The sequence below is a fragment of the Mesocricetus auratus genome, unplaced genomic scaffold (assembly GCF_017639785.1).
Source record: "Mesocricetus auratus isolate SY011 unplaced genomic scaffold, BCM_Maur_2.0 Super-Scaffold_15014, whole genome shotgun sequence".
In the NCBI taxonomy this organism is placed as follows: domain Eukaryota; kingdom Metazoa; phylum Chordata; class Mammalia; order Rodentia; family Cricetidae; genus Mesocricetus; species Mesocricetus auratus.
In genome coordinates, this window is record NW_024429186.1 from 64,066,487 (window position 1) to 64,084,836 (window position 18,350).

Consider the following 18,350-nt stretch of genomic DNA (forward strand, 5'->3'; position numbering starts at 1 on the left):
TAGGTCTTTGCATAGATAAGTCTCTTTTTATAATACCTATTGCCATCTTTTGTTCACAGGACGAAGAAACGAGCGTTCAGTAAGGAGTGTGAGGCATAGTTTCAGTAATCTCGGAAACTAAGGGGCTCTAGATGTAAGAGGCATTTTTGTTAACGGCATCATATATGTATGCCCCTAGAGGCAGGTGCATTTTCTCCTCCTCTTCCTCCTCTACCCCGCCCCCTCTCACCACTGCCTCCACCGGAGTCGCCTAGACCAGTCATGACCTCATTATGTAGCCAAGGATGACCTTGAACTCCAGGTCCCTCAGCCTCCAGATCCCTAGTGTCACAGTCACAGGCTGGATGCCACTTCCAGCGGCCAGTCTTTAATTTTTCAAATGCCTGTGAAATAAAAAGTTTGAAGGAGAAAAAAAACTATGGAAGCACTAGTGACCGCAAACCGCAGGGGAAAAAAAAAGAGTTGAAAGCCCTCGGGGCTGCTGCTCCGCGGGACTCCGAGGGGGGCCGCCAGGAGGCACGCGTCCCATCTGCACCGAGGCGATAAGGCCGAGCTGGCTCCCCGGGCTCGCCGTGAGGCGTCCTGGTGAACCGCAGGGCGCTTGGCTTCAGGAGGACGCGGGGAGGGGTGACCCGAGGGCCAACACGGTAGCCTCCGGAGCGGTCCGCGCCGGGCGAGGCGGGCGGAGCGTGCGCGAAGCAGCTGCCGGCGGCGGCGCGCGCGGATTGACAGCGCGGCCAGGCCGGCGCCCGGCGGCCTCCGGAGAGCCGTAGCCGACCGCCCCAGGGAGCCCGGCGTCCCCCGTGTCGCCCCGCTCCGCCCGGCCGGTCGGCCGGCCCGGCCTCCGCAGCGCCCCAGGTGGCCGCGGGCAGGGCGGCCGGGAGGCGTTCGCTCCGCCTCCGCCGGCGCGGCCTCCGCCAGCCTCCCCGCCCGACACCCGGTCGAGCCTTCCCCTGCCCCCGCCCGGCTGGCGATGGACGCGGCCTCTCCCCGCCGCCGCCGGCAGCTGCGCGCGGGCCTCGCTTCGAACCGCAGTGCCTGAGGAGCCGCGTGCCGGGAGGGTCGGGACCCGCGCTGGCTGCCGCCGCTCCGGAGGACCTCTCGCTTCCTTGTCACCGGGTCCCCGCGGAGGAAGGGGAGGGACGAGACGCGGCTTTTCCTGTGCCGCCTGCCTGGCTCGACCTGCGCGGCCTGCGGCTTCCTGGGAACTCGAAGGCCGCGGCCGGGCCTGGCTCTGCCCGCGGCCTGCTGGGAGCTGGACCGGAGCTGTTTGGGACGCCGAGGCAGGGTGAGAGGCGGCGGGGAGGGCAGGCGGGAGCGCTCGGCGCCGTCGGTGGCTGGGCCTGCGCGAGGATCCGGGCGGCCGAGCCCAGCGGCGGGCGGGCAGGCGGGCGGCCGGGCGCGGAGCCGGACTCCGGCGCGGTGAGGTCGGCCGTCCGCCGCCGCCGCCTCCTCTCGGTCTCGGCCCCTTTGTTCCCGTCCCCGGGCCCTACGGGGCTTGGCTGGCTGGCGCCGGAGCTCGGGCTGCGCTCCCCTTGTCCTTGATGAGGCTCTGCCGCCTGCCCGCCCGCCCGCCGGGGCCGGGGACGTCCCGCTGGGCCTCCGAGTTCCGGGAGCCCCGCAGCCCGGCCGGCCGCTCGCCCGCTTCCTCTCGGGCACGCAGGCTGCCTGCTTCTCCTCCACAACTTCGCCCTCCTCCCGCGGGCTGGGAGCTCACTTAGCCGGCTCGGGTGTCAGCGGCTCGGCTCCGGCCGCACGCAGGCCGAGGGTGGCGGGGCAGCCCCGCCGGGCGCCGCCGAAGGCTGCCCACCGCGACCCGCCTCTGGGTTCCTCCACCGGCAGGTGGATGGCGTGGGACCCCAGGCTGTCCTTCGGTCAGGCACTTGCGAGAGCTTTTGTAATGACTCACCTGCCTAGGCTACTTCTCGATTTTTTTTCTTTAAAATAAAAACTGCCCCATCTTGTGGGAAGCGAGAGTGGCCTATTTATTTTATTTTATTTTTTTGCGCCGGGCGGGTGGGGGGGGGAGCCTGCTTGGTGAGATGTTAGTTGCATTTACTTTAAGCGTTACAAAAAGTTTTAGGAACACTTGCCAAGACAGCCAGAAGTTCAAACCAGTATTTACCCCCACACAGGTTGATTTTTATATCTAATTGCTGCTTGCGTTTGGACATATTTTGTAGTAAGTTTGTGAATTAAGAATTTGTGAAGTTGTTGGGAAAGGAGAAATTCAATTTGAAGGAGAATTGGGATTAAAATGTGTAATTCCCTTAAAAGTACTGGATGTGACCTGTTTTTTGTTTGATAGAAGCCCAGCGTTTTGTTTTGTTTTTCGTGGGGAGGGTGGGGGTTGCAGGGAGCAGTTCGCTGGTGAAAGAACTTTTTTTGTAGGTGTTCTTTGCTCGTTGGCACAGACATTGGTGATAACAGTAGTGAGATCCAGTGCTTGTCTCGCTGTTTGACAAAGGCAGCTCTGGTTTCTAGTTAACTAGCAACTTTTTTTTTTTTTTTTTTTTTTTTTTTTAGTTTTTAGTTTTTCAAGACCGGGTTTCTCTGGGGTTTGGAGTCTGTCCTGGAACTAGCTGTTATACACCAGGCTGGTCGCGAATTTACAGAGATCCACCTGCCTCTGCCTCTGCCTTTGCCTCCTGAGTGCTGGGATTAAAGGCATGTACCTGCATGCCTGGCTGTTAACTAGCAATTTACTCAGCCTATGTATAATCTGGTGCTAAGCTGTTTTGTGTTTAGTGTATCTTTATGCCCTGGCAGTAGAGGGAAGTTGAAAACTGCTACATATAGTATACTTTTTGAGGTAATACCCAGTTTTGAAGTTTGGAAAGTTTTTTAAGATCATGTATATTCATTTATTCTTGTTATGTGTGCAGGTATGTACATGCTATAGTTCACATATGGAAATTAGAGAACAGCTGTAACTCGTGTCCGTGTGCATGTGTATGTATGTGTACTCGTTCTAGTAGATGTACAGGAAGAATGTGTAAACACAGATTGATCAGTTCTGAGCACTTGAAAACCCCTCTTCCTTTTTCAATTTAGCCCAGGAGGCTTTTAAAAGACCATGGCAGATGTGGACCCTGACACGTTGCTGGAGTGGCTGCAGATGGGGCAGGGGGATGAACGGGACATGCAGCTGATTGCCCTGGAGCAGCTCTGCATGCTGCTCCTGATGTCCGACAATGTGGACCGGTGTTTTGAAACGTAAGTCCATTCCTTCATCATCTTCCTGTAGTGACATTTGCTGATTGTGTGAAAACGTCACTAGAGAATTTTATTACGTCCTTTTAGACATTTCTGAAGTTGTATCTGTTTACTTTGCTGAGAAATAAAAGATGTCGGGAAATGGAACCCTACAAATGATAATTGTGATTATGTAAATACATATTTGTTGAATGAATGTGAACTAGGAATACTAATATTATTAATCCATAGCTTGGTTGAGTCAGTTCTGAAACATCTCATAAACTGAGGAGAATATAAATGTTTATTCTCTTTAAAGCTGTTTGTATTCCATATGACTGATTATTAGGAGAGTAAGACTAGAACTGCCTGTTTCTTTGGTTTTCATATGTCATTGTGCTTTTGTTAAAATAACTTTGTGATTTGAAAATTTCATTTTGAGAAGATGCATTGACTGCTACATAGAGTGTGTTTGTGTGTGTGCATGCCATGGTGAGCGTGTGGAAATCAGAAGACAGTTTTTGGGACTTGATTTCTCATTACAGTATGTAGGTTCCAGGATTGAACTCAAGTTGTCAGGGGTTGTGGCAAGTACCTTTAGTAGCTGAGCCATCTCAATTTGGAGAGTTCTAAAACAGTTCTATTCAGAGATAATAGAGTTTGCATAAAAATAGAAAATTCACTGCCAGATAGGCCACTAAAGTCATGTTTTTCTTGTGTGATTTTAGTTCAGTAAACAGTCTTCTGAATTCATATATGTTTACAGCTTTGAATTCCAGTAAGTCATTAAAAACCTTTTATATGTGCTTTAATGCTATTTAAAGGTAGTTAAAAAATGTTTGAGGCTGGGTGTTGGTGGTGCTTGACTTTAATCCCAGCATTTGGGAGGCAGAGGCAGACAGATCTTTCGAGGCCAGCCTGGTCTACAGAGCGAGTTCCAGGACAGACTCCAAAGCAATACAGAGAAACCCTGTCTTGGAAAAAACAAAACAAAACAAAAAATTGAGATATTGACCTAAAGTTTGGTATAATTAATGCCTTTGAGGTAGAAACAGGCTATATTACTTGATAACTATTATCTTTTCAATTTGTTTTCTTTTTTGATATTTTAAGTAGTAGTTTGGATTTTTGTTAAACAGTATTATTTTGCCGGGTGTTGGTGGCCCATGTCTTTAATCCCAGCACTTGGGAGGCAGAGGCAGGCAGATCTCTGAGTTTGAGACCAGCCTGGTCTACAACAGCTAGATTCCAGGACAGCCTCCAATGCCACAGAGAAACCCTGTCTTGAAACAAAACAAAACAAAACAAAACAAAAAACCCAAAAAACCCAAAACCAAAAAAACCAGTATTATGCCGGGCGTTGGTGGCGCACGCCTTTAATCCCAGCACTCGGGAGGCAGAGGCAGGAGGATCTTTGTGAGTTCGAGGCCAGCCTGGTCTACAGAGCGAGTTCCAGGACAGCCTCCAAAGCCACAGAGAAACCCTGTCTCGAAAAACAAAAAAACAAAACAAAACAAAAAAACCAGTATTATTTTAGCTGGATATGGTGGCTTTGAGGTTAATCCTAGTGCTTGGAAGGTGGAGGCAGAAGGAGCAGTACCATTCTTGGATATATAGTGTAGCAAACTCTCTTGTTGCCAGCTCCCCGATACAATGATATTGTGACTTAATCTTTATTATGACAGCTTGGCCTTAGGCTAGGATCTTTCCTAACGTTTATAATGTAAGTAACCAACATTTTTTTTAAAGATTTTATTTATTTATTACATATACACCAGATTGAATTGTAGATGGTTGTCAGCCACCATGTGGTTGCTGGGAATTGAACTCAAGACCTCTGGAAGAGCAGTCAGTGCTCTTAACCTCTGAGCCATCTCTCCAGCCCATAACCAACATTTTTTAAATCTATGTTCTGCTATATTGCTGGGTTACCTTTTTCTAGGTCTGCAAGTCTGACTTGGTGAAATCCATGAGCCTAGATGTGGCATCCCAGTTTTTTCTTTGTACCTGCCCAGAAATCTCTCCTATTATCTCCTGCTTAGCCGTTGGCCATTTAGCTGTTTATTAAACCAATCAGAAGGCACATAAGGCAGAGATAGATACATCTTTACAATGTAAACAACTATTCTGAAACAACATAGTATAGTCCAAGGCATCTTGAGCTACATGAGATCCTACCTCAAAAAAACAAAACAAAAAAACAAACAACCAAAAGAAAAAAAAATCAAAGCTAGGGTGCCCAGGGAGATGGCCCAGTGGGGAAGGGCGCTTACCCTAAGTCTGAACCTGTGTTGTAGAAGGAGAGAACCAGTTCACCATCCTTGAAGGCAGCGTTGATAGAACTCCTCCTTATAAATAAGCTGCCACATCATAGGGGTTGTTTAACTCCTTTCCTTTTAGTTTCTGGTGACAGGGTTTCTCTGTGTAGTTCTGGCTGTCCTGGAACTTGCTGTGTAGACTTGGCTGGCTTCAAACTCAGAGTGCTGGGGTTAAAGGAGTGTGCCACCACCACCAGGGAATCAGTAGATTCTTAAAACAGTAATTAGTTTCTCCATTGATAACCTGTTTTAGCAGGATGTATAGAAACATGAGGTAGAGCCTTAAGTATTCATGTTTCATTATAGAGTCACCATTAGGTTGAGAGTTACTTTTTTGTTGTAAAGATTTATTTATATTTATGTATATGTGTGTGTCTGCATTCATGCAGTGTTCCTGAAGAGGCCAGAAGTATCCTTTCCTGGACCTGAGTTACACGTGGTTGTGAACAACTTGATGTGGGTGCTGGGAACTGAACCTGGTTCCTCTGGTTCCTCTGCAGGAACTTTTAATTGTTCCTAACTGCTGAGCCATGCTTTTTTTCATTTTAAAAAGTCATCCCCTTCGCCCTCAGTTGGGGGGTGCAGTGGTTGTAGCTTTTAGCTTGATGGTAGAGTTTACCCAGTATGGGGTTAGGTCCCTAGAACTACTGGAGTGAAGAAGTCACATTTGCCAGTTAGCTGTTATTCGTTCATTTCTTTCTTCCTTCCTCCCTCCCTCCTTTTTCTTATTCTCCTTCCTTTCCTTGTCTTCCTCCCCCCCCCCCCCCATCCCTCAGATAGGGTTTCTCTGTGGCTTTGGAGGCTATCCTGGAACTTGCTCTGTAGATCAGGCTGGTCTTGAACTCATAGAGATCTGCTTGCCTAATACCTCCTGAGTGCTGGGATTAATAAAGGCATGTGCCAACACCAAAACAAAAAAAGAGAAAGAGGAAGGAAGGAAGGATGGACGGACAGACAGGTGGAAGGATGGACTACCATTGAAAAGGCAATGTAGATTTACCAATTAACAGTCTGTCTCAGGGATTGGACTCAGTTTGTCATGGTTGATGGCAAGTGTCCTCTGCTAAGCTGTCTCACTAGCCCTAGTAGAAGGATTTGTAACAGCACTTAAAGAAACTGTTACTACATTAAAACAATTTAGAGGAAAATTCCAAAAATTACGTTTATTTGTGTATTTATTTGTGTGTACATGCATGTAGAAGTTGAGTTTTCTCTTTCTACCATGTGGATCCCAGGTATTAGACTCTGGTCAGCAAGCTTGGTGGCAAGTGCCATCTACTGAGCCATCATTGGACCTGAAGAAATTTTTTTCTTTCTCTTTTTCGAGACAGGGTTTGTCTGTGGCTTTGGAGCCTGTCCTAGAACTTGCTCTGTAGACCTGGCTGGCCTTTAACTCACAGAGATCCACCTACCTCTGCCATAGAAAATCTTCTTTCAGTTTGATTTCATAAAGTTAATCTATGTGTAATAAATCAAAACATGCCCACACGTTTGATACATTGTGTCTGATTAGTCTATTGAAAGTGTGAACCTGTATAGTTAGGAAAGGCTCTTAACTGCATGGAAAACTGCTTTTTTTGAAATGGGCTGGAGCTGAGTTCAGAAGCCTGCGCCTGCGGTCCAGAGTAGTCATGTGATAGGCTCTGGAGCCTGACTCAAGCTTCATTGGGTTTTATGAAAATCAAGTGAGATTACTGCAAGTGAAATGCTAATGTGGTGTTCTTTTGCATAATAGTCAGACGACTTCCCCCTTGGAATTGTTCTGGATTGCTAAGGTTTTGTTTGACTGTCCTTTTGGAGTTAACGAATATGCTTTTTGTGAGGTGGCTTCGCTTCCTAATGCCTGAACTTGTTGAGGCAGTGTTTCTGAAAGTAAAGTAAAGAAGGCGAAGTTTTGCTTCCATTTGAGTTATCATTAGCCCCTCAAATTTAATAGGGGTCATTAGAGAAAATGGGTTTCTTGGGTTTGCTGGCTCATGTCTAGAATTCCAATGCCTAGGAGGCTGAGGCAGGAGGATGATTGTGAGCTTGAGGCTAGCTTAGTGTATATAGTGAAACCTTGTCTCAAAAGACAAAAAAAGGAAGTGACTTGATTGAGGAATAATTCAGATTATCGGATGACTGAGGAGTTTTGTCAAGAAGCAGTGGCTTCCAGGCTTGGAAAGGATTCAGGAGCATTTGGTCTAGTGAAACAGTGACTGGTTAGGGAGTCTTTGGTGTATCGTTAGCAGGGCTTTGGATTTTATTACAGGAGCATGGGGAGGGAGTTAGGATGCTGTAAATGGTGGTATGGTGGTCTTTTTTCTTATGGTTCTGGGTATCAAGTTGTTTGTTTTTAAAACTGTTACTTAGGTCAGATATGGTAGAACATACCTGTAACTTAGCACTCTAAAGACCAAAGCAAGAGCTTGTGTCAAAAAACAAGTCATAGGCTGGATGGAGTTGCAACTCCACTTGCATGTCCCGGTGCAGTGTTCAGTCTCCAGCACTGTAGAGTGGCTCAGCCCGTGAGGGCTGGAGACCTTAGTTTGATCCCTGGAGCCCACTGGAAGGAGAAACCTGACTTCTGCAGTCTGTGCTTTGACTCCCACATACAGATGGCAGCATACATCATTAGCTACAATCAAGTAAATGAATATAATTCAATTAAAACAAAAGAAAACAAAACCAAAACCCTACTGCAACAGATGAAGTGCAGAAGCAAGTCTGCTAAGTTCTCTTCCATTAAAGCAGGCTTCCCAGAGATTTATAAAAGTGCTAATTACTGCCGGGCAAGGCCGCGCACAGGTGTGAGCTGCGCATGAGTGCTGGGAGCTGGACCCTGGTTCTCTGGAAGAGCACAGTCTTTAACTGCTTAGCCATTTCTCCAGCCCCACTTTTTCTGTTTTTTGGTTTTTTTGGTTTTTCGAGACAGGGTTTCTTTGTGGCTTTGGAAGCTGTCCTGGACTCACTTTGTAGACCAGGTTGGCCTCGAACTCACAGAGATCCGCCTGCCTCTGCCTCCCGAGTGCTGGGATTAAAGGCGTGCGCCACCAACGCCCGGCTTCAGCCCCACTTTTTCTATTTGTTATTACATTTTATTTATCGTGTGTGTCTGCATGGGTTAGTGTGTACCGTGGCATGCTGGTGGAGGTCAGAGGGCAGTTTTACAGGGGGCTCCTGCCATGTAGGTCGTATTCAGGGAGTGGCTTAAAAGCCTTTCTCCTCCTCCTCCTCTTCTTTCTTCTTTTTTTAAAGCTAGGGTTTCTCTGTGTAGCCTTGTGGCCTGGCCTGGATGGAACTCACTCTTTGGATCAGGCTGGCCTCGAACTCAGAGATCTACCTTCCTCTGCCTCCTGAATACTGAAATTAAAGGTGTGTGCCACTATACCTGAGAGGTTGGCTATAGTCTTCTTGAAGAGAGTTATAGCTTGTTTAAAGACCTTTGTGGGTGTGGGTACTTGAGACTGTCACGGGCTATCTGCCTTAACTTTTACTATTATTTATTTATCATTGTTATTACGTGTATGTGTCTATGGCATGGGGGTGCAGGACTGGTACATGTGGAGTTGTTTTCTCCTAGTTTTATATGGATTCTGAGAATCAAAGTCAGGCCTTGTGAGGAGAACATCTTTACCAAACGAACCATCTCATCATCTTTTTTAAGACAAGGTCTCCCAGTGGAGCATGAGGCTTGCGAGTTAGACTAGGCTGTCTGACCTCAAGCTGTCCACATGTCTCCACCTCTCAAGTCCTGGGAATAAAACTCATGACAGCATTTCTGGTTTGTTTTTTTGCTTCTCTCCTACCACACGGGACTTAGGAATCAAAGTTAGATCCTCTGGCCGTTTTAGAGTTATTTTCAACAATGTGTGTCTAAATGTGGGTATGTGCAGACTCCAGACATGTTAGAGTCCTTAGAGCTGGAGTCATAGACAGTTGCGAGCCTTTGGGTGTTAGGGCAGGGAACCATATTCTGGTCCTCTATAAGAGGAGCAAGTGCTTTTAACCATGGAGTTATGCTTCCAGCTCTCAAATGACATTTTAACAGATTTTGAGCATGAGTGCTCTGGGAAAGAATAAGCCATACACAAGGGTGGAAGAAATGCCTGAGAGTTGCCAGGGCTATTTTAGAATAAACTAAGTGCATTTTTAAATTCCCCAGATTCATCTTGAGTATAGTAAGTAGTAAGGACCTGAACAACAGATACTACAATTCTTCAGGACTTACAGCTTTGAAATCCTAACAATTCCTGTGACTATCACTTTCATGCTCAGTGGTAAGGCCTAGCATGTTCAAGGCCATGCATGCATTCAGTTGTTCCCCAAAATAATCCCCCCCCCTAGTCTTCAGTCACACCTCATGACCACATTAACCTTTGTGATTTTTTTGTTATGTTTTTTTTGCTTGCATGTTTTTTGAGGGTCTCATGTAGCTCACACTGGTTTCAAACTGGCTATGCAGCCAAGATGACCTGAAATTCTCAGCCCCTTCTGCTTCCATCTCCCAGATGCTGGGATCGCAGATGTATGAACCAGTGATGGTTTATGTAGTGCTGGAAACTGCACTTAAGGCTTCGGGCATGCTAGGCAAGAAACCTACTAATTGAGTTAGTCTCGGCTTCCTCAACCCTATAAAAAAACCTTGTATTTTGAGGTAGATTCAATCAGTTAGGCTAGCCATGAATTTACTCTAGCCTAGGCAGGCCTTGAGCTTATGATCCTGCTTTAGCCTCCAAATAGGAGGAATTACAGGCTTGAACCATCAGACCTGCATGATTTCTCTTATACTGAGTTGATGACTCATCTGTACTTAATTTTGTAAAATCTTCCATTGCTCATATGGAAAATACTTTCCACTGGATTGTATAGATTTTTTTTTTTGGTTTTCTCGAGACAGGGTTTCTCTGTGGCTTTGGAGGCTGTCCTGGAACTTGCTCTGTAGACCAGGCTGGCCTCGAACTCACAGAGATCCGCCTGCCTCTGTCTCCCGAGTGCTGGGATTAAAGGCGTGCGCCACCAACGCCCGGCTTTGTATAGATATTTTAAATGTTGACATATTTTGTTTTCACAGTATAAAACCTCACATTTGTTACTATGACTACTAATTATATCAAAAAAGTCTTTATTGGTATGCTGTCAGCTTTTGTGGCAATTATATTCTCCAAAATTGTCATTTTTGCTTGAAAGCTTGAATGTTTTTATAATCAGTAACAAGCCTCATTAATTGTTTTACTTGCACTAAAAGGTCTGCTTCATTAAATTTTTTTTCTTTTTTTCTTTTTTCTTTTTCGAGGCAGGGTTTCTCTGTGGCTTTGGAGGCTGTCCTGGAACTCGCTTGGTAGTCCAGGCTGGTCTCGAACTCACAGAGATCCACCTGCCTCTGCCTCTCGAGTGCTGGGATTAAAGGCGTGCGCCACCAACGCCCGGCGCTTCATTAAATTTTTAAGAAAATGTTTACCAGATATCCCTGTCACATCTCATCCATCCATCCATCCATCCATCCATCCATCCATCCATCCATCCATCCATCCGTCAATCATCTGTCGTGTGTATGTGTGCACTCCCTAGCCGCAGTGAGTCTTGTGGAGGTCAGAATACAACTTTTTGGTGGACCTTGGTGGCGTATGCCTTTAATCCCAGCACTAGAGAGGCAGAGGCAGGTGGGATCTCTGTGGGTTCGAGGCCATCCTGGTCTACAGAGTGAGTTCCAGGACAGCCTCCAAACAATACAGAGAAACCCTGTCGAAAAACAAAACAAAACAAAACAAAAAAAAACAAAAAAAAAAAAGGAAAGAAAAGAAAAAATGCTGACTGAACTGTAGAAATACTTTCCATTGAATATGTTTTCGATGTGCAGATTATTTCCTGAGTCTTGCAGCTGATTGAGAGTGCTAGAGACAGTTTTAGGCTGTCCCTTGTGGCAGGAACAGTGCCTACAGCAGTGTGCACTCTCTGCACTCCCGCATTCACATCTCTGTCTGCCTTTCCCGTGGTGGTCCCTGTTTTCTTCTACCCCCTTCTCCCAGGAGGGAGTGAAATGCCTGGTCAGTTACCTTCCTATGAATAGGCAGTATTCACTAATAAGACCAAGGCATATAGTGCACAAAAGTTAGACAGGTAACAAGTACTGCATTTTAGTGTCCAAGCCATCCCTAATGATATAGCTTGTTGAGGCCAGTCTGAGATATACTGTGACCTGTTCTCAAAATATCCCAACTAAAGGATCTTATAGTTAAGAAACCAGATGCATTATTTTTGTTGAAATTTTAAAAGTTTTTTTGCATTTATATAATTTTAATGTTTTCATTCATATAATAATGGGTTTGTTTTTATTGACTTTTTATATATGTATATAATGTGTTTCAATCATAGGTTCATTTATTTTATTTATTTTTAGGCAGGGTCTTGCTATATAGTTTTGGTAGCTTAGAGCTTGCTCTGTAGACCAGGCTAGCCTCAAACTCAGAGATCTGCCTGCCTTTCCCTTTGACCTTTGCTATTAAAGGTTTGTATCACTAGGCCTGGATCAAAAGGCTTAAATGATCTTAGATTTGTTTATTTATTTATTATTATTATCTTTTTTTCGAGGCAGAGGTAGCAGATCTCTATGAGTTCCAGAACTCAGAGTCTACAGAGCAAGTTCCAGGACAGGCTCCAAAGCTACACAGAGAAATCCTGTCTCGAAAAACCAAAAAAAAGGAGAAAACTTTAGAATACTAAAGAATGTAAAAAAAACACTAGAAGATAGAATGCATTGCCATGCTTATGGATTGACAGAATTATATTGTGAAAATGGCTATATTACTGAAAATGATCTATAGATGCAATCAAAATTCCAAAGACTTTCTTCATATAGTAGAAAAACATGATCATAAAATTCACATAGAATTACAAAAGACTCTGAAGAGCTAAAGTATTCCTAAGAAGAAGGAGCAGTGCTGGAGATCCACAGTGCCTGAGCTTAAATTATAGTCTAGAGCCATAGAGACATCATAGGCTTGGTGCAAAAATAGACGTGTAGACTACAGAATAGAGAACTCAGAAAATGTGCTACACAGCTCCAGTATATTAGGAACCGAGCCAATAGAGTGGTATGTATGGAAGGGGGATTTATTAGATTGACTTACAAAGTACAGTCTGCCGGTGGTCTTCACACCAGACAGGCTGAGAACCTGCCTAGCAGTCGCATAGTACCCTGTGAAACCGCTGGTCTCTGGTTTGTTAGAACGCCAAAGATGTTGATTGCTGTCAGCAAAAAGTGGCATTTGTAGCAATAGGTAGATGGACTTGCCAGCACCATGGGAGGAAGGCAGCCTTCTGGGTACAGGCAAAAGGCAAGGCTTTTCCCCTTTGACTTTTTATCAAGTTGGAAATAGTGGCACCCACATTAAGGGTGACTCCACCTTGCATAACCTGATGAAGAAAACCCCTAACCTGGTGTGCCCAGCAGCTTTTGTCTTAGTTGGTTCCAGGTTCAGTTAACCAAAATGAGCTAGCTAAACAGCTGTCAGAAACATACATTGGAAAAAAAAGACCCTTCTCTTTAGTAAATGATGCTGGTGAAACTGATTGTCCACATGTAGAAGAGGGAAATTGCATTCATTTTTTTTTTTTTTTGGGGAGATAGAATTTCTCTTGTGTAGCTCTGGATGTTCTGGAACTTGCTCTGTGGACCAGGCTAGCCTCAAATTCATAGAAATTTGACTGCCTCTGCCTCCCAAGTGCTGGGACTAACTGTGTGGGCCATCACTGCCCAGGTATTTCCAAGGTCATCCTTGGCTACATTGCTAGTAAGTGGCTAGCCTGTGCTATGGGAAACTGTTTCAAACAATACCAGCCAACCAAACATAAAAACCCAAGTCATCAAACCAATAAATGGGCAAAAGAATTGGGCATGATCAGAGTAACTGTCATCCCAACATTTGGGAGGCTAAGGCAGGAGGATCTTGAGTTCAAGGCCAGCCTATGTTCATAGTTAGACCTTGTGTCAAAAAAGCAAAAGCAAAACAAAAAATGGAAGTTGGAGGACTATTTCTCAGTAAGTACTTAGTCTAGAGCGGCAGCAGTCAAGAAAGTGATGTTGATAATAAGTAGACCAGTGGGACAGAAAATAGTTCAGAAGCAGACCCTTTGGTGGCCTGGAGCTTGGCTAAGGACGACTTTATATTTCTGATCCTCCTATCTCTACCTCTGGTTTTTGGGAATTCAGGGGTGTTGCTACTATATTAGTTCTGGATAGTTTATTTTTGACAAATGAACCAAATGTATGTACAAAGACAACTGGGTGTGAAAAGGATATTTTCTTTTCTCTGATACCGAGGAGACCCAGGGCCTTGCACGTATGAAACAGCACTCCTTCACTGAGCTACACCATCAGCCTAAGGTGTTTTTTTCATGAAAGTGTAACAATTGGGGACCTATATATAAACATTTTAAAAATTCACATGCTGGGTGGTGGTGGTTCATGTTGTTAATTCCAGTGCTCAGAAAATAGGCAAGTGGATGGATCTCTGTGAGTTCCTGATTCCAGGACAGTCAGGACTAGTCAGGACTACACAGAGAAACCCTGTTCTGAAAAACAAAATAAATGAATAAAATTCATAATCATACAATATATAAAAATAAATGCAAAATTATAGGCATAAATCTTAACACAAAGCAATAAGACTTACATTCCAGGTAGGGCTAGAGAGATTGCTCAAAGGTTAGGAGCACTGGCTGCTCTTCCAGAGGTCCCTGATTCAATTCCCAGCATCCACATGGCAGTTCACAACTGTTTGTAACTCTAGTTTCAGGGGATCTGTCTCCCTTATATGGAGATACATGTAGGTACCCCCTCCCACATTAAGTGAATAAGTAAATCTAAAAAAAAAATACTCCAGGCAAACAGTAAAAGCATAGCCCATAAAAGAGTAAATTCATATGTTTGAATGTTTTTACTATTAATTACATTTCTTTTCATTCTTTTGGTTTTTCAAGAAAGGGTTTCTCTGTGGCTTTGGAAACTGTCCTGGAACTAGCTCTTGTAGACCAGGCTGGTCTCGAACTCACAGAGATCCACCTGCCTCTGCCTTCTGAGTGCTGGGATTAAAGGCGTGAGCCACCACCGCCTGTCGAATTTTTTTTTTCAAGACAAAGTTTCTCTGTGTAACCTTGGTTGTTCTGGAACTCCCTCTGCCTTCCAAGTGCTGAGATTAAGGGCATGTGCCACCACCTCCCAGCTGGAAGCTAAAAGGAAAAGACTAGAGCCATAGTATCCTTGGTTGTTGCCTGCCTGTGATGACCCTGCTTCCTCTACTAGGCCTTGTCTCCTAAAGAATACAGTGTCTACCCCGCTGTGAATACATGAGCCTCTGGAAGGTATTCCAGAGGAAGCTATAAGCAGAGGCCAAAGTGAGAGAGAAGAGAAAGGGAAGGAAATGATGACTCTGCTTAGGAATGTACATTGTGCTTGCATGGAATGGAGTTGGGTTCTAGCTCAGTTTGAGCCCACACTGGGTGATTCAGTACTGTGTGTACTCTAGCTCTGTGAGATATGCATGCGCTATGTTTTTCAAGAAAGAAAGAAAAGGTTGAAATCAAGCTTAGAAGCTAATATTTCCTTTCCAGTTCACCTGCTCTTGGGTAGTTTTTCAGAGTCCCTCAGATAGGTAGTTGATTTTGCAGTCCATCCAAAGTCTGTGGTTGTAATCGTGTCATGTGATAGATCGTAATAAGCTTATGCAATGCTGGTTGCCACCAAAGTTTAACTTTATTTTCTGTGACTAATTACAGGTACTCTTTGGTAGGGTTGTAGCCCAGTAATCTCTTGTTGGTAGAAAATAATGTCAGCTAGAAATGCATTTAACACATCTAAACTACTGGTCATCATAACTTAGCAAAGAGAAGGTTGTGAATGTGTATTTTTGGAGATACACAAAGAAACATAGTCAAAATGAAAATCACTCAGCAAGGCAATCTATTTGTAAAAAGGGTGTGCCAAACCCAAACCAGCTAGCAAAGCATGCATGGCCAAAATGGCCTCCATTTTTATTCGTGAGTTAGGTGGTGATTTGTGGCATTCCCTTGGTGGCAGCTTACTTCACAGTCTGATGAAATTGACAAATTGGGACAAAAGGAGAAGTGGGGGTGTTCTTTGTTGGGCTAAACCACCTTTGACAGAAAGGATACAGTTGTATGGTGTGGGTTGTTTACCCTCGTGATGTTGTGACTGACGGAGCTAATGTGGCAGACTGCCGCTGCAGATCATGAGAAGATATTTCTAGCTCAGGAAAAGGTCAGCATTCAAAAATTGCATTAGACTTTCTTCTGAATGCGTATTTCTTTCATACTATTGTGGTTAAAACGTTTGTTTCTCTCTGTCTCTGTCTGCCTCTCTGTCTCACCCCCCCCCAAAAAAAACCCAAACAAACCAGGGCTTTTCTATGTAGCCCTGATTGCCCTGGAACTTTCAGAGATCCTCCTGCCTCTGCCTCCTGAGTGCTGTGATTAAAGATTTGCACCACTACTGCCTGGCATGTTTTGTTTCTTGAGACAGGAATTTCCTGTGTAGCCCAGGCTAGCTTTGAACTCACAGTTTAGGCCAAGATAGTCTCAAACTCATGGTCCTCCTGCCTTAGCTTCTTGTTCTGGGATTACAGGTGTGTGTCGTAATAAGGTAGGTTTACAACTTGAATATTTTGTTTTTGTTCATCTCTGCATTAAACCCTTCATGCGTATGGAGATCCAGTGTTGTTGACACTGGCCTTCTTCCTCAATGGTTACTTCAGTCAAACCCAGAGCTCACTTACAAGGTTAGTCTTTAGTGGTGGGTTACTTCAGGGATCCTGTCTCCTCCATCCATGGCTGGAGTCACAGGCTAGCTTTCATGTTCAACCTGTATCTCTTATTTATGCAGCAATAACTCCTGATCCATCTCCTCAGCTCCCCAGCTCACTTGAAATAGTTTTCTGAGACAGGGTCTCCTTCTAGCCAGGAACTCCCAGGAAACCGTCCTCTCCTAGCTATTTGAATTTTTGAGCAACCAGACCCAGCCCAGCTTCCATTATCTTCAGTACATTTACATAATCACGCCCCCTGCACAATTGACCTCTTCACCTTGGGTACCTCTGATACCCTGCACCAGATATCTTCTTCATCCCCACCCTCAGCATTAGTGCTTTTATGTGGATGCGTAAGGGCTCTTCTGCTAGTCTGAACAAGAATCTGAAATGGTCCTGCGTTAGGTTTTTTTTTTTTTGGTTTTTCGAGACAGGGTTTCTCTGTATTGTTTTGGAGGCTGTCCTGGAACTCTGTAGACCAAGCTGGCCTCGAACTCACAGAGATCCGCCTGCCTCTGCCTCCCAAGTGCTGGGATTAGAGGCGTGCGCCACCAACGCCCGGCGGGTTAGGGTTTTAAAAGGATGGAGGGAAGTGAAAAGATCGAGGATGTATTTTAGAGGATTAGCTCATCGGATTCGTTGATAGATTGGAAATTGGGGAGGAAAAAGGAATGATTCTTGGGTTCAGGCTTTCTGGCTACTTGACATTAACTGTGATGGAAATTGGAGCATCCAGAGATAGTACTAAGTGGGAACTGTTTTAGATGTACTCCCTCAAGATACCTATGTTGATATCATTCTAGATAGAGACAGTGATAGGGAGTTGCTCTGAAGAAGATTTAGGGAATTTCTTAGCATTTTCAAAGAGACCCTTTTCAGATAGATAATTGAGTTTGAGCTTTATGGTTACCGAACAAGCTCTTGAGCACTTTCTGTGAGCAAACCCTTCATTTTGTGTGGTTTGTGGATAAGGTATATATCCACACAGCCTATTCTACAGAGTGAGTTCCATGACAGCCAGGACTACACAGAGGAACCCTGTCTTAGAAAAACCAAAACCAAAACAAAATATCCAAATTAAATAAACTAAGGGTGTGGACGAAATCAATCAAATAATAGTAGGAGAGAAGAGAATGGACTCAAGAAAGATACTGGAACGGACAAGCTAGAGGGGAAAGCTGGGTAAAACCTGTATTGCAGGCAGCAGGGGAAATGTTAGTACAGTGGACACTTAATACTGATGTCAGAAGCTTCTGTAGTCAGGTCGGTTTTCCTGACTCAGCAACTGTTTTTTAGTCAGTTCTTAGTTAGCACTATATTCAGACCATAGGGGGTTAATTGTTACAGTTGTAGCCAGGAAATCAGGGATGAGATTTGAAGGGCTTGCTTGTCTGTGGATATTCAAGTACTTGTTGACTAAGAATAAAACTGAAGTTTAATTATTTGTCAATAACCCCGGGCTCTTCTCAAATGAGAGTAAGAAATTTCCTCACTACTTCATGCAACCCAGTAAAATTAAATAAGGAAGGAATGCAGCAACCTAGGGCTGAAGACAGTAAAGGCCTTCTCCAGAGGCAACCCTGCAGCAGGGGTTTCACTGCGCTTTCACTTTAGGTTTGTGTGACTTTAACATCATTGCAGTCCTTTCAGCTAGTCTGTGTTTAATTGACTTTTTACCTTTTAAGTGTCAGTGATTCGTTGGAGTGGGAAAGATGGCTTCATGGTTAAGAGCACTGAGTCTATTCCAGAGACCCTTGCTGTAATTCCCAACATCCACCTGGCAGCTCACTACCTTCTGTGACTAACTCTACAGTGATCCAACACTTTGTTCTGGCCTCCATGGGGCATTAGGCAGCCATGTGGTACATAGACATACATGCAGACAGAATACCCATTCACATAAAGTAAAATAGATAACTTAAACATTAGTTATTGTGTGTGTCTGCGTATGTTCGTGTGTTATGTGTATGTGTGCATGTGGGAGTGGTACATGTATATGGAAACCACAGGTTGACATTGAGTGTCTTTCTCAGTC

At 44.7% G+C, this 18,350-nt stretch overlaps 1 protein-coding gene across 4 annotated transcripts in view; it reads left to right on the top strand.

Annotated features, from left to right (window-relative positions):
• The first annotated feature begins 1,148 nt into the window (after positions 1-1,148).
• Hectd1 (HECT domain E3 ubiquitin protein ligase 1) overlaps positions 1,149-18,350 on the top strand; it is an 88,668-nt gene continuing 71,466 nt past the window's right edge. For all 4 annotated transcript variants that reach the window (XM_040743117.1, XM_040743120.1, XM_040743118.1 and 1 more), the window contains exons 1-2: positions 1,149-1,288; positions 3,055-3,216. In XM_040743117.1, the coding sequence (XP_040599051.1) occupies positions 3,077-3,216 (140 nt within the window). In that variant the 5' untranslated portion in view covers positions 1,149-1,288; positions 3,055-3,076. The remainder of the gene's footprint in view (positions 1,289-3,054; positions 3,217-18,350) is intronic.